General features: G+C 49.9%; 1 protein-coding gene across 3 annotated transcripts in view; it reads left to right on the top strand.

The window, feature by feature from the left end:
* Nucleotides 1–14,249, top strand: part of PIK3C2B (phosphatidylinositol-4-phosphate 3-kinase catalytic subunit type 2 beta) — a 63,994-nt gene that overhangs the window by 46,582 nt on the left and 3,163 nt on the right. For all 3 annotated transcript variants that reach the window (XM_036075895.2, XM_036075898.2, XM_078078292.1), the window contains 12 exons: nt 287–394; nt 977–1,069; nt 1,876–2,005; nt 3,421–3,557; nt 7,203–7,372; nt 7,857–8,013; nt 8,353–8,462; nt 9,381–9,582; nt 9,996–10,120; nt 11,142–11,259; nt 12,614–12,695; nt 13,114–13,220. In XM_036075895.2, coding sequence (XP_035931788.2) covers nt 287–394; nt 977–1,069; nt 1,876–2,005; nt 3,421–3,557; nt 7,203–7,372; nt 7,857–8,013; nt 8,353–8,462; nt 9,381–9,582; nt 9,996–10,120; nt 11,142–11,259; nt 12,614–12,695; nt 13,114–13,220 — 1,539 coding nt within the window. The remainder of the gene's footprint in view (nt 1–286; nt 395–976; nt 1,070–1,875; nt 2,006–3,420; nt 3,558–7,202; nt 7,373–7,856; nt 8,014–8,352; nt 8,463–9,380; nt 9,583–9,995; nt 10,121–11,141; nt 11,260–12,613; nt 12,696–13,113; nt 13,221–14,249) is intronic.

Raw genomic sequence — 14,249 nt, 5'->3', positions numbered from 1 at the left:
ATGCACCTGCTCTCTCAGTTCATTGTGGCCTGCCTCACACTGTGGTGTCATCTGCCTCACCTCTGTAAGCTGTCTGGGCTTGCTGCCCATGGATTGTCCTGGGCGTGACACCCCAGGCCGGAGTAGTTTTCCTTCTTCATGGTCTCCTGGGGGTTGTTCACACTTCTCCGATGGTGGTTTTCATCCCAGCCATTCCAGGGGCGCCCACCCCTGGGAGAGGCCTGGTTCTGAGTAGAGCCCATGGGCACCCCCCTCACCCCTACTGTCCTTCTCCCCTCCCTCTCAGGGGATCCTCCGCACGGGCCTGGAGGAGGTGAGGCAGTTCTTTGCCCTGATCGGCTCCTGCCGCCTGCCACTCAGCCCTAGTCTGCTGGTTAAGGGCATCGTGCCCAGGGTGAGTGACTGGTGGGTTTGGGGCTCTCGGGGCAGGGAGGGCTCAGTGGAGGCGAGGTCCTACCACCCTGGTTATTGAGAGGAGGAAGAGAGGCATATTCGGGGCCTCTTTCCAGACCTAGTGTGTATGGACTTTTGACTGACAGCTGTGCAAGGTGGAGGAATGGGGTCAGGGGCTGGGTAAGTGTCTCCCCTGATGACGCAGGGGGCTGGTGACAATGACCATAGCTGTCATCTGTCACCACCGAGTGCCGCACTGTTCTGAGTGCTTGACGCCAGTCATTGCATCTTACACTCACAACTCTTACGAAGTTGGTCCTGTTGGAAGCCCCATTTTACAGAGACTGAGTAGACTGAGGTATCGATGGAAATCATATCCTAGTAGGTTATATGCCGAAGCACTGAAGGGATGAAAGCAGGCCCCGGAGCCGAGGCTGTAACAGACTGGCACGGGGGAAGGAGGGAGCATGGGCTCCTGAGGAATCTGGCAGAAACTACGAGCAGGTGGACTGGCGGCAGCAGCTTGACCCATGGTGCAGAGGCCATTTTCCTTCCCTTGTCACTACCCTCTCTCCCGTGGCAGGACTGTTCCTACTTCAACTCCAACGCTGTCCCCCTCAAGCTGTCCTTCCAAAATGTGGATCCACTGGGCGAGAACATCCGTGTCATCTTCAAGGTGAGGACACTTCGTAAACCTGGTGTGATGATGAAGGTGGTAGAGGGGAGGGGAGGAGGGGGTCGAAGGGTGGCAGGTGCAGCCCCAGGGTAGGTCTCTTGCTATTACTCCATGCTACCATTTGCACATGTGAAAGATGATCAGGTGACCAAGGAAAGAGACTAATTCTCCGTGGCCCCAGCGGGCTAGGAACAGAATGTTGGCAGGTGTAGCAAGGCATTCACTGTTGGGATAGAGTGCTTTCTAGGAGGCAGAGCTATCCCAACTGGGAATGGATACAGTGGCGATCTGCTTGTACCCCAGGGTATTCAAGCAGAGGCTGGCCACACGGCAGCAGTGTTGAAGAGGAAATTAAGAGAACAGGTGCAGGTTGGACTAGGTGAACCCTAAGGTCCATCCTAACTGATGCAAGACATGCATGATTCTGAGAAGTAAAGCGTAGTCTGAGAGCATGTAATCTAGCGGGGGAGAGGAGATGCATGGATGCCACCGTGTAATGTATATATTGGCTGTGCGTCAGTTCCAAATCCAAGGTATAAACACTCAAGTTTTAAATAAAAAATCTTGACAATCAGGAATCTAAATTCAGTTCAGATGGGATGTGGGGTTGAAGAAAGAGCCGGAACACCTCAGGGGCAAATGTGATGGCTGGCCCACCTCTGGTCCTTTGACCTGCTGTGAGCCGAGATGGGAGGTGGGAAAACTGGGCAGTCCCCTGTCGTTGTTTGGGCCAACGTGGCTCTCTTGTAGCATCTGGGAGCCAGGGGAGGCAATGGAGATGAGCTCTGGTCACTTTCTTCATCCAGTGTGGGGACGACCTTCGCCAGGACATGCTAACCCTGCAAATGATTCGCATCATGAGCAAGATCTGGGTGCAAGAGGGGCTGGACATGCGCATGGTCATTTTCCGCTGCTTCTCCACTGGCCGGGGGAGAGGTCAGTTGGGAATGGGGGGGGGGGCGCTGTGAGGAGGCAGCTGGCGTGGAGGGCACCCCTTTGCTTACTGCCCTTCTCCCCTTCCCCAGCATGAGTTCTGTACTTTTCCAGAAAAACAAAACTGGCAAGGTTATTTCAATAGAAGCCGTGGAAGGGCATTAAAAAAAGGAAGGTAGGGCAGAGAGAGAGGAACTGGAATAAAGTAAAACAGACTTGGTGACATAACCACCAGACATGTTGTGTAGACTTTGGGTCCTAATTCAAACCAACCCACTGTGAAAAGGTATATTTTGAGACAGTAGGGGGAAATGTAAGTATTGACTGGATTAAAGAATGAGTGTTCATTTTTGGGGTGTAATGGCCTGGTGGTTATGTCCTTGTTAGTTGTACTTGAAATATTTATGGGTGAAATGACATGTCTGGGATTTGTAAGGGAGCGCCTGGCTGGCTTAGTTGGTAGAGCTTGTGACTCTTGATCTCAGGGTTGTGAGTTCAAGCCCCACGTTGGACTCAGAGTTTACTTTAAAAAAAAAAAAAAAAGATACTCCAGTAAGGAGGGAAAAAACAGGGTTGGCTGAGTAAAATAGGTAAAACAAGATCAGCAAAATGTTGATAATTTTTGAAACTGGGTGACATGTGTGAATTCATAATCCCATTCTGTGGGACACCTGTGTGGTTCAGTCAGTTAAGTGTCTGCCTTCAGCTCAGGTCATGATCCTAGGATCCTGGGATCGAGTCCCACATCGGACTCCCTGCTCAGCAGGGAGTCTGCTTCTCCCTCTGCCTGCTGCTCCCCCTGTTTGTGTGCACGCGCTCTCTCCCCCTCTGACAAAAAAACCACCAAAAACAAAAAAAACATAATCCCATTCTGTTTATTCGTGTGTGTGTGTGTGTGTGTGTGTGTGTGTGTATAAAATGTTCATACAGGGGCACCTGGGTGGCTCAGTGGGTTGAGCGTCTGCCTTCGGCTCAGGTCATGATCCCAGCGTCCTGGGATCGAGCCCCACGTCGGACTCCCTGCTCAGCAGGGAGCCTGCTTCTCCCTCTCCCTCTCCTCTCTCTCTCTGTCAAATAAATCAATAAAATCGTTAAAAAATATTCATACATATATATGAATAATTATTCATAAACATTGTTCACACACATATGTCTGAAAATTCCAGTAGTAAAAGTCAGAAACAAGGAACAGCAGTGATGAACTAGGGAGACCAAAGAGCCCCAATGTCCCAGCATGGAATGTGAGGCTTGGGAATGGTATTCTTTCTCCTACTATCCTTTTCCCCTGATTATCAGATTTTGCCCAAATAGCCTAGGGCTTCATTTATAGGGAAGCATCCAGCAGAACTCCCTAGTTGTCTCCCCATAGCCCCCCTTGGCTCTGCCCGGGAGCGCCACACCCACGCCTCCTCTCATAGGGATGGTGGAAATGATCCCCAATGCCGAGACGCTGCGCAAGATCCAGGTGGAGCACGGGGTGACCGGTTCCTTCAAGGACCGGCCCTTGGCAGACTGGCTGCAGAAACACAACCCCGGGGAGGACGAGTATGACAAGGTAGGATTGGGGGTGGGGGCGAGGCTGGGGGCGGGGTGCGGCTGACTCGGGCACATGGCTGTGTGAACACAAGGCCTGCGCATGCGCGGAGGAGACAGCTCAGCTGTGTCGGGAGGAAAGAAACACGCTGGGCTGACAGCTGTCTCCGCATAGCTAGGGTTCGGGTCAAATGACTGTGGTAAGCGGACTGAGAAAATCCCCTGGTGTCCAGCTGGGAAACCTTCGTTGAGCCCCCCACACACACACACACAGATTGAGCTTTGGGAGCAGGAGGGGGGCCAACTTTTGAGAAACTGCCTGGATCTCTCCTAATGGTGGCTCCTGTTCAGTTCGTCCTGTGCCCTCAGAGGGCTTCAGTGGCACTTTGTAGAACAAGAGTTAGTTGAAGGAGACTTTAGAGATCATTTTTATCCAACCTCTCTTTTCACGATGTGAATTAAGATCCACTCAGTTGTTCCCAGTTATGGAGCTGGTTTGAGGCAAGGCTATAAATAAGCAGAAGCCAGGATTAAGGCTGGATAGGAGACAGAGGTCATAGAAAAGGAGGTTGGCCTGGTCCTTAGGTGGAGCATTCTTAGGTGGTAGGGCCTTGGAGGCCCGCTGTGGTCCATGGCTGGTCCACGGTTTTGTGGGGCTAGTCTGTGTTTATTGAGTTTAGGGGAGGGAGCCAGTCCTAATAACCAACTCATAAGAGATGGGCTATAAGGCAAAATGCCCATTTATATAATTTAACTTCCAAGGGGACCCGATACTAAGGTATATTGATCAGTGCATTTTATCCCGGAGGGAAAACCTGTATGGACAGCCGAATTATAATCAGAATGTTTGTTCAGTGAACATCTAATTAGATGATCCTAGATGGCCTTAAATGTTTGCATTCCCCAGGATTTCATTCCTGGCGTGCTGTACTCTCTTTGAATTCTCGTGCCTGCTCATCAGCTCTTATTACTTTAAGTACCACCCGCTTGCTGACATCTTCCAGAGCCATTCCTTCCTCCGTCCCTCGAGCTGTATGCTCTGAGCCATCTGCTTACTGGGTGTCTGTACTTGAACTTCACGCATACCTCAAGCTCAGTATAGGCAAACCCAACCTTTCCGTCTCTCCTTTTCTTGAAGCCTGCTTTTTTTGTGTGTTTCCTGTTAGTAAATAGTGTGAGCCTCTGTCTCGTCACCCATGAGTCTTCTTGATGCTTCCTTCTGGCTCACCTCTGCTATACCAAGCCCTGTTGATTCTTCTCCCCCATCTCTCACAGCTGTCCTCTTCCTTCCATTCCTTTCAGCTATGTGCTGTCGCCTGAACCACTAGAATGCTTTTCCTTCTGTTGCCATCCTCTGCTTGAAGTCAGAGGTTGTTTTTTTAATAAAGTATAAACCGCTCATGTCACTCTTTTGCTCTAGGTTCTTCAAAGGCTCCCTTTGTCCTAAAAGATAGGTCCAACATCCATGGCATTGCACACAAAGCCTTTTGGAATCCAGCCCGGCCTACCCCTGCAGTCCCATCCGCCGCAGCTCCCCTCTTATGATAACTTATGCCCCAGCCTAGGAGGCCCCTTCTATTTCCCCGATACCTTTAGATGATAGTGTTCCTTCTGCCTGGAAAACCAGGTGTTCCCTTCCCCATCCCTCAAAACCCACCCTCTCTATATTGCCAATCGCAAGACCCTCAACCCCACTAACATGTATTCCCCAGGTATTAAATGGCCACCACACAGAGGCACTGTGCTTGGTGCTGGACTTATAACATCTTCCAGCCAATGTAATAGAAAGTCATAATAAATATGATAGAAGGATGCATGACAAGAATGCACAGAGAAACTCACTCTGTGTCTTTGTGTTTAATATCAGTCTTCCAAACGCAGCCTGTCAGCTCTTCTCGGCTTTCTGCTAGAACAGTGCTGGTAGTTTCTTCCACTGACTTCCAGTAGGGTGTTTAATGAGTACAGGAACTAGAGCCATTTGTCTTCTGGCCACTTCCTGGGCAAAGAGAGTTGCCTACATCCTTCAAGTGAAAACCCCTTAAATCAGGAGAGCTCCCTTGGTCTGGCGAGACTTCCTGCAGCTAACAACACTCCATGTAACTTAGGTGATGAGACCGGAGTCATTTACCCACAGCCATACGGCTCTCTTGTGAGTCAAGATAGGATGCATTCCAGGTAGGGGCACCTGGCTCGCTCAGTCGGTAGAGCGTGCAACTCTTGATCCTTGGGGTTGTGAGTTTGAGCCCCACATTGGGTGTAGAGCTTACGTCAAAATAAAATCTTAGAAAGAAAGAAAGGAAGGAAGAAAGGAAGAAAAGAAAAAGGATACACTCCAGGTAGAAAGAACATCTATGGCAGAAGACAAGTTGATGGAGATGAAGGTCAAGACTGGGAAGTTCTCCTATTGGGTTGTACTCCTTACTGAGTGGTTTCTCTTCATTCATCTATTTCCCTGTCCGGGAAATAGTCCTTTCCTTCCAGAAGGTGCATTCTGTGATTTCTTTATAGACTTTCTGTTCTTAGATTCCTGTGGACTCGCCACCTGGCTTAATTAGACAAGTGACTGGGCAGGGGGTTCCATGTGGCTAGTTTTGAAATACGCCTTGTGGATGGTCAAGAAACTGCTGGGAGATAAGACCCCTAGACCCTTGGGAGAGAAAAGAGTGAGTGCTGGATGAATGGGGGTGGCAGTGGGGCTGTCGGGGCTCAATGGGGGAGGAGTCTGTGGGAGCTGGAAGGGCCTGGGACTCCCGGCCCTGAAGGATGGGGGGAAATTTGTAGAGAGAGGCAGGGAGGGCATACATTCTCTATCTGGGAAGCTTTCTCTCATTCTCAAGTCTGTACATTCCTTGTTGGCTGTGCCAGTTTTTGCCCTCTGCTGATGAGTCTTTCTTCAATTCTTAGAAATTCTATAAACCTCACAAAGAGGATTCAGAGGGTGAAAGGTATCCATTTGCTAATTCCATTATTTGTACTTCTTGGAGAGACAGAGAGGGGGACAGATGTTGACCAGATGAAATAAGGTGGATCTTAGCCACCCCTCCCTCCTGTTTTATACTTAAAAAAACATCTCTCACACAGTTTACCAGCTAGAGATGTCTGATTTTCAAGTGTAAAACCCTCCTAGGAGTGTTGAACTGCCTCAGCTCTTCTTTGGAGTGAAGTGACTTTAATTAGATTAGCATTTAGCTGCTACCAAGAACCCTGGGAATGGAAGGTGTCTACGGGGCAGGGAGAAGCCCGGAGAATTCTGAGCAGGGTCAGGAAGAGACCCGGAAGTCGGCTGCCTCAGGGCTGCGCTTTAATTGAGCCAGTCACAACCATTTGGGAACGTGGTAAACATCCGTCTTCCTGTCTATTAAGGTCTCTTCAGTCAGGGCTGCTCAAGTCGGGGCTCCCGGATAAGTTCACTCTCTTTCCAATCAGTTTCCCTAGAAGAAGGAAAAGTGCAGAGGATGATGAATGGCAGATAAAGTGGTGGAGATATGCACACCAGCCTTCCACCTCCTTACAACCTATGAGACAGGAGAGAGGTGTCTGTGTGTGGCGGGGTGTGCATGAGAGCAGGGCTGGCTGGATTGAGGCTGGCCGTGGCCATTGGAGTCCCTCAGAGCCAGCTTTCTGTCCTCTCCTCCCATCTGCCTGCCTCCCCACACCCCCACCCCAGGCTGTGGAGAACTTCATCTACTCCTGTGCCGGCTGCTGCGTGGCCACGTACGTCTTGGGCATCTGTGACCGGCACAATGACAATATCATGCTGAAGACCACCGGCCACATGTTCCACATAGACTTTGGCCGCTTCCTGGGCCATGCACAGATGTTCGGCAACATCAAGCGGTAAGTGGTCTCCTGAAGCCAGGCTGCATGTGGAGGGCAGGGAGGTCCGTAGAAGTGGCTCCGGGCTGAACACAAGCCTCTCATGGAAGGGGGCTGCACTTGAGCCCCTGGGCTGAGCAGCTTCAGAGAAGCAAAGCCTGAGAAAGAGGTCAAGTAGTTGCAGGGCCTTACAGAAGAAGGTGGGGACCAGCTCTTCTCCCTCCCTGCTGAGGCCTGAGCAAGGGGAAATGAGCCCAAACCGCAGCAAAAGGGAATAGTTAGCTATCCAGGAAGAAAATATTGGTAGCACACACAAGGAATCTATGAAGGACGTCTCTGGGGATCTTTTGAGATTAAGGTTGGAAAAGCAAAAGGGAACAGTTAGGGAGAGCCCCATCTCTCCAGGTTCCCACAGGTGATGAGGGGCATTCCCTGATGTACCCCACAAGGTGGGGGGCTTCCTTCTCCATGCTGACCTTCTACCTGTATGTTCCCCTCGGCCCAGGGACCGTGCCCCCTTTGTCTTCACCTCGGATATGGCGTATGTCATCAACGGAGGTGACAAGCCTTCCAGCCGCTTCCATGATTTTGTTGACCTTTGCTGCCAAGCCTACAACCTCATTCGCAAGCACACCCACCTCTTCCTCAACCTCCTGGGCCTGGTGAGGAGCTCCATCCCTTTCTGAACCCCTCCTTCTTATCATCTGGCACCATCTTTAAGACGCCCCTGGCTTGCTTCAAAGGATTTCTGGAGATTTGCTTCTCTGAGGTCTAGATAAAGGCAGGGCCCAGACTACTGGAGACAGCGGTGTGTGCGGTATCTGACTTCCCGCCCCAGCCCCTCCCTCCCTGTGGCCGTCCAGCCCCTGCCCACAGCATCCGTCTGCCACCGCCTAGGAGGGTTAGGGAGCCTAGCTATAGCAAATCTGGCCTTACGGGGGGAAGCAGCAAGAATGTCTGGTTTTACAGGTGCCCTCTCTCCATCTTTGCTTTCCTTCTAGATGTTGTCCTGTGGGATCCCCGAGCTCTCAGACCTGGAGGACCTCAAATATGTGTATGATGCTCTAAGGCCTCAGGACACAGAGGCCAATGCTACTACTTACTTCACCAGGTGACACCGCGTGCACAAAACAGTGCCCCCCCACCCCCCCGAGTCCTTCACTTCCGGGCTGCCCGACGGGGAGGAGTGGGGCTAGGGAAACGGGGAAGACATAGCTCAGACGGCGGAGCCTAGAGTTGACATGTGTCTGTTGTCCTAACTTTGCCTCCGACTTAGGGAAATCACTTGACTTCCCCGACTCCGTTTTCTGTCTGTACTTTGGAGCTCACCTTTGTGTACGGAGCTATAGCAATCTCTTACATTCTCGCCAGGTCTTGGTCAAAGACTTTGTTTATGGGACAAACATGGAGTTTTCTTAGTCCTCAGCTCTCTGGATCAGAACCCTTGCACTTATCAAAACATGGACTTCCATGGTTCCATCTTCCCATACTTGGCAATGTTTTTAGGCACACGGTATGAAAGCGAGGAAGTGTCTCTGTACTCATGTCTACAGTTCTGTCCGTGTAGGCGATGCTCTGTTTTATCACGCACTCTTTTTGGAACTTGGCGAACTAAATTTTCTCTGTTGGTCTCACATAGAACCTCCCTTTTGATCTGAAATCTCTAGATTGAACGGTGCTTGGTAAGGTTCCACTATACTGGAGGTCTCCTGTATGTAGACATTTTCATGCTGACCCTATCGTGGAATCCCTAATTCCTACCTTGGTTTCCTACCTTGGTTTAACTGTCTTTGGCTCAGGAGGGCAGCGAGGGGAGATGAGACCCCAGGATTCACATGAATAAATTGCATGTAGATAATTGTGTGCCAGTCAAGCACTCTATAAGGATATTACACAGGGAAAATGATTCTGTCTGAGCTGAGTGTTAGGCTCAGGTGTCCAGGGATATTCGTGGAGATCGCTCTGTCCAGGCAGTGGGGACTTGGGTCCGTGGTTACATCCTTTTCTTCCCATCCTCCTGCACCAACAGGTTGATTGAGTCCAGCCTGGGCAGTGTAGCCACAAAGCTCAATTTTTTCATCCACAACCTGGCTCAGATGAAGTTCACAGGCTCAGACGACCGGCTGACCCTTTCCTTTGCCCCCCGAACACACACACTCAAGAGCTCTGGCCGCATCAGTGATGTTTTCCTCTGCCGCCACGAGAAGACTTTCCACCCCAACAAGGGCTATGTAAGTGTTTTCTTCAATCTGACCCTGTCTTGCTCCCCACCGCCCCCAGCATATTGCGGTTCTGACCTTCTCTTCACATCCGCACGGTGGGCATTGGAGTTGTGAGCATCCTGAGCTCCGGGCAGTGCAGTCACAGACCCAGCCTCTCCCCTGCCCGAGGGGGCTGCTGGAATCAGGGGGCTGAACTGCATGGTTGTTCCGTCTGGGTCAAGGGTCCTAGGAACCATGTGCAGGACAAATGTACATCTGTATCATCTTGTCCTTTGGAGACACTTTTGCACTTTTCCTTCTGGAAAGTGGACTCCCCCAACACACGCACGCACACACCCCTCCCCTCTTGTGTTCCCTTACCCACTCCCTTCATTCGGTGCACGGGGTTTGTCAGGTATTCTCTAAGACTTGGACCTTTGCAGGTTTATGTGGTAAAGGTGATGCGAGAGAACACTCACGAGGCCACTTACATCCAACGGACGTTTGAGGAGTTCCAGGAATTACACAATAAGCTACGGTTGCTCTTCCCTTCTTCCCAACTGCCCAGGTAGCTGCCCCCTTTCGTCTCTGCACAGGGGGGTCCTGGGGAAGGAGAAGGGATAGGGGGCCGGCAGGATTGCAGGATCCTGAAACTACCCTTCCCAAGATCTGCTTGGTTTTCTTGGCCTGGTAATCAGTGTCGTAACACGTGCGCCCCCTTCTGGCCGGGATCTCCTGACTCTCTCAGTCCAGCCTTGAAAATGAGCTTGGGTCCACCTGACCGAGAGAGAAAACTGGAGCGAAAGGCAGAGGACTAACTGGATCTGAAGATGTTTTAAAGTTTATCTTTTGAAGAGTAAAAGATAAATAGATAAACAAAATTTGGCATATACATATGATGGAATATTATTAAGTCTTAAAAAGAAGGAAATTCTGACACAACATGGATGAACCTTGAGGACATTATGCTCCATGAAATAAGCTAATCACAAAATGACAAATACTGTGTAATATTCCACTTTTATGAGTCTCTAGAGTAGTCAAATTCCTGGAGACCGAAAACAGAATGGTGGTCGCCAGGGCTTGGAGGGAGGGAGGGAGGGTGGAATAGGGTGTTTAATGAGTACAGAGTTTTAGTTGTGCAAGATGAAAGAGTTCTGGAAATGGATGGTGGTGATGGTCTCACAATACTGTGTATCTAATGCCATTGAACTGTAATGGTTGTGATGGTAAATTTTATCTCCTGTGTATGTCATCACACATTTTTTAAAAGGAATTTTCAAATGAACTTTTTACCCTGATGGGGAAGACTGCGGGCTCCTCCAGAGCCCCGAGGCACTTCTGGGGGAGCCCTAGGACTGCCCAACAGCTTGGCTTTCTTGTCTGGGGTTCCTGGAACTGCTGCGTGAGATGCTGAGTGTGACATTGGCGCAGCCCCGGGGAGCCGTGGGAGGAATGGGGCCGGCTGGTGAGAAATGTGGGTCAGGTCGCTGAAAACGCAAATGAAATGTGATGAAAGCCTGCCGCCTCTTCCTTTTCTTTCCCCTTCTTGCCTCTCCTGCATTCCCACGGCCCACCTGCCTCGCCAGCTTCCCTAGTCGCTTCGTGATTGGCCGCTCGCGGGGGGAGGCGGTGGCCGAGCGGCGGAGGGAGGAGTTAAACCGCTACATCCGGCACTTGACCCACGAAGCCGCCGAGGTGGCCGAGGTGTGTGGGCTCTCCTCTGTTCCGGGCTGTTCGGGGCGCTGGGGTGGGGTGGGGGGGATGTGCGGGAAGCGGGGAGGGGGCGAGCCCCCTGGCGGTCAAGGACGGGACTTGGCTGTTTGGGTCTGACTCTGCAGAGGAGGAGGAGGAGGCGTAAGAGGAAAGGAAGGAGGAAGGCGAAGCGGGGGTGAAAGAAAGAAGGGGGGAGGAGGGTCGTGGCTCCCGCCTCTCAGGTCGTGCCTTTAAATGCAATGAAAGCATGCCTCCGGGAGCAGGGAGAGAGACATTTACGTATCAGAAGCCATCCCAGAGTGCTAAGTGATCAGAACCTTGGGAAGGAAGGGGTTCTTGAGGAAAAGGAGTTTTCTGAGCAGGCTGAGTGTGTTTATTTACCTAGATTTTTTTTTTTTTAAACAATTGGTATTACAATTTGGTGTTATAATGGGCATAAAAACAAATACAGTCATCAGGAGTCCCCCCCCACACACACACACAGATCATCTCATCCCATTTCCATCTTTCCTTCCTATTTATCTATATGCAAATGTGACTCTTACCATTTTATACTGGTCATAGCTTCAGTATTACTCTTAGAGCGCAACTTTAAATATATGTACCAGATTAATACTTTGACTTGCAATACCAAAATCTCCTTAACCATTTGCGTCTTGAGAGATAGATTATGTCCATTTTTTTTCCCACTATTAATGTTAGGATACGTATTTTCACATTTTAGTTTTTGTTTTCCCTAACACAGTTAGGCAACATTCTCAAGAAGAGTAGAATTCATGGTCTCTGTCCAGGGCTGGGTCGGGTACTTCTCTGCTTGAGAGATCTGTGTGTGTCCATGGGGGAGGGCATGGCAGAGAAGAACAGACTGCTTTTGACCTGATGTGACCTAGGTTTTTTTTTTCCTTTTAAAAAATTTGTTATTATGAGAACTTTCAAACATATGAAAAAGCCAGAGAAACAGTATAATGTGTGCCTATATGTCCATCACCTAAACAGTTAATGTTTTGCCATAGTTGCTTATTTTTGTATGAAGTATTTTAAAGTCAATCACAGACATCATGACATTCTGTTCCTAGTCACTATGCAACTCTGAAAAATAAATTCTTCTATAACTATAGTATCATTATATCATCCAATACACAGTCCATATTCAAAGTTTCCCTGTCATCCCCAGAATTCTTTTTACAGTTGGCTGATTTGAGCCATGATCCAAACAAGAAGTACATACTACATTTGGTTGTTCCATTTCATAGGCCTCTTTTAATCTAGAATAGTCCCTTTCCTTTTTTTTTTTATGGGGCCGTTGTCTTATTGAAGAATGACTCTGTCTCTGATTTCATTTCAGTGTGATTTGGTATACACCTTCTTTCACCCCCTGCCCCGAGATGAGAAGGCTGCGGGCACCAGCGTAGCTCCCAAGTCCTCAGGTACACTGTCTTTTCTGTGACATTCCTGCCAACCTCCCCGAACCATTCCCGGGGTAGTTTTCTCCTGCACCCACCCACTCCCAGTTCTCTTCCCTTGACTTGTCTCTGTTCCTTTGCTTACTGGCTAGAGGATCTGGTTTCCCACTCAGGCTGTGGGGCCCAGAGCTCCTCACACAGGTTTCCCAGGGACAGGATATTCAGTTGGTGATGACACACACACACATTGGATAGACCATCTCAACCCAATCCTAAATCATGTTCACAGACGTTACTTGGCAGTTCCCCCATCGGGTATCAGGAGACCGACATGAAAATATGGGGATGGAGGGTGGGGAGAAGAAAACAGAAACATCTGCCTGGCACCAGATGGGGACAAAACTGGCCTCATGACCTTTCTTGCGTTTCTTTGTCCCTGTAGACGGCTCATGGGCCCGGCCTGTCGGGAAGGTGGGCGGGGAGGTGAAGCTGTCCATCTCCTACAAAAACAATAAACTCTTCATTATGGTGATGCATATTCGGGGCTTGGTAAGTATACGCACAGTCTTCATTTGGTTCTCTTTCTTGTACTTGTCCAACTTTGGCAAGTAGCCTAATTACTCTGAGCCTTTTTCTTTTTTTTTAAGGATTTTATTTATTTATTTGAGAGGGAGAGATAGCACAAGCAGTTGGGGGGTGTGGGAGAGGGACAAAAGGAGAAGCAGGCTCCCTGCTCTGAGCAGGGAACCCGACACGGGGCTCAGTCCCGGGACCCTGGGATCACGACCTGAGCCGAAGGCAGTTGCTTAATGACTGAGCCACCTAGGCGCCCTTACTCTGAGCCTTATTAAAATGAAGATAATGTTGGTATCTGCCTGGTAGAGTTGGGGGGGGTTAAATGAAAGAGTGCATACAGAGCACTTAACAGATAGTGCTAAGTGCTCTGGCAAGCAATAAAGCAGAGGATGGATACTGGGATGGAGCGAAGTCATGGCAGTTATATAAAGAGTGGTCAGGGAAGCCCTCCTTGACAAGGAGATATTCGAGCACAGATGGAAGGAGGTGAGGATTGTTCCAGGCAGAGGGAGCAGTTAAATCCAAAAGCCCTGAGTCAGGAGCCTGCCTGGGGTGTGTTGGGAGTACAGGGGGTCGTTGCGGTTGAAGGCTGCGGAACAAAGGGGAGAAGAGTGGATGATGGGGTTGGAGAGAGCACAGCGGAACGGAGCCTGGGTCCCACAGTCAGTCAGGCTTTTACCCTGAGTGAGATGGGAACCATGGGAGGGTGTTTGAGCAGAGGCATGACAAAATCTAATTTAAGTTTTATTTTTATTTATTTACTTATTTATTTATTTTTAAAAGATTTTATTTATTTATTTGACAGAGAGAGACACAGCAAGAGAGGGAACACAAGCAGGGGGAGTAGGAGAGGGAGAAGCAGGCTTCCTGCGGAGCAGGGAGCCCGATGTGGGACTCGATGCCCGGACCCTGGGATCATGACCTGAGCCGAAGGCAGACGCTTAACGACTGAACCACCCAGGCGCCCCCTAATTTAAGTTTTAAAAGGATCAGGCTGGATGA

This window comes from Halichoerus grypus, chromosome 7, assembly GCF_964656455.1.
Source record: "Halichoerus grypus chromosome 7, mHalGry1.hap1.1, whole genome shotgun sequence".
Lineage (NCBI taxonomy): Eukaryota > Metazoa > Chordata > Mammalia > Carnivora > Phocidae > Halichoerus > Halichoerus grypus.
This window is presented reverse-complemented; position numbering and strand designations above follow the sequence as displayed.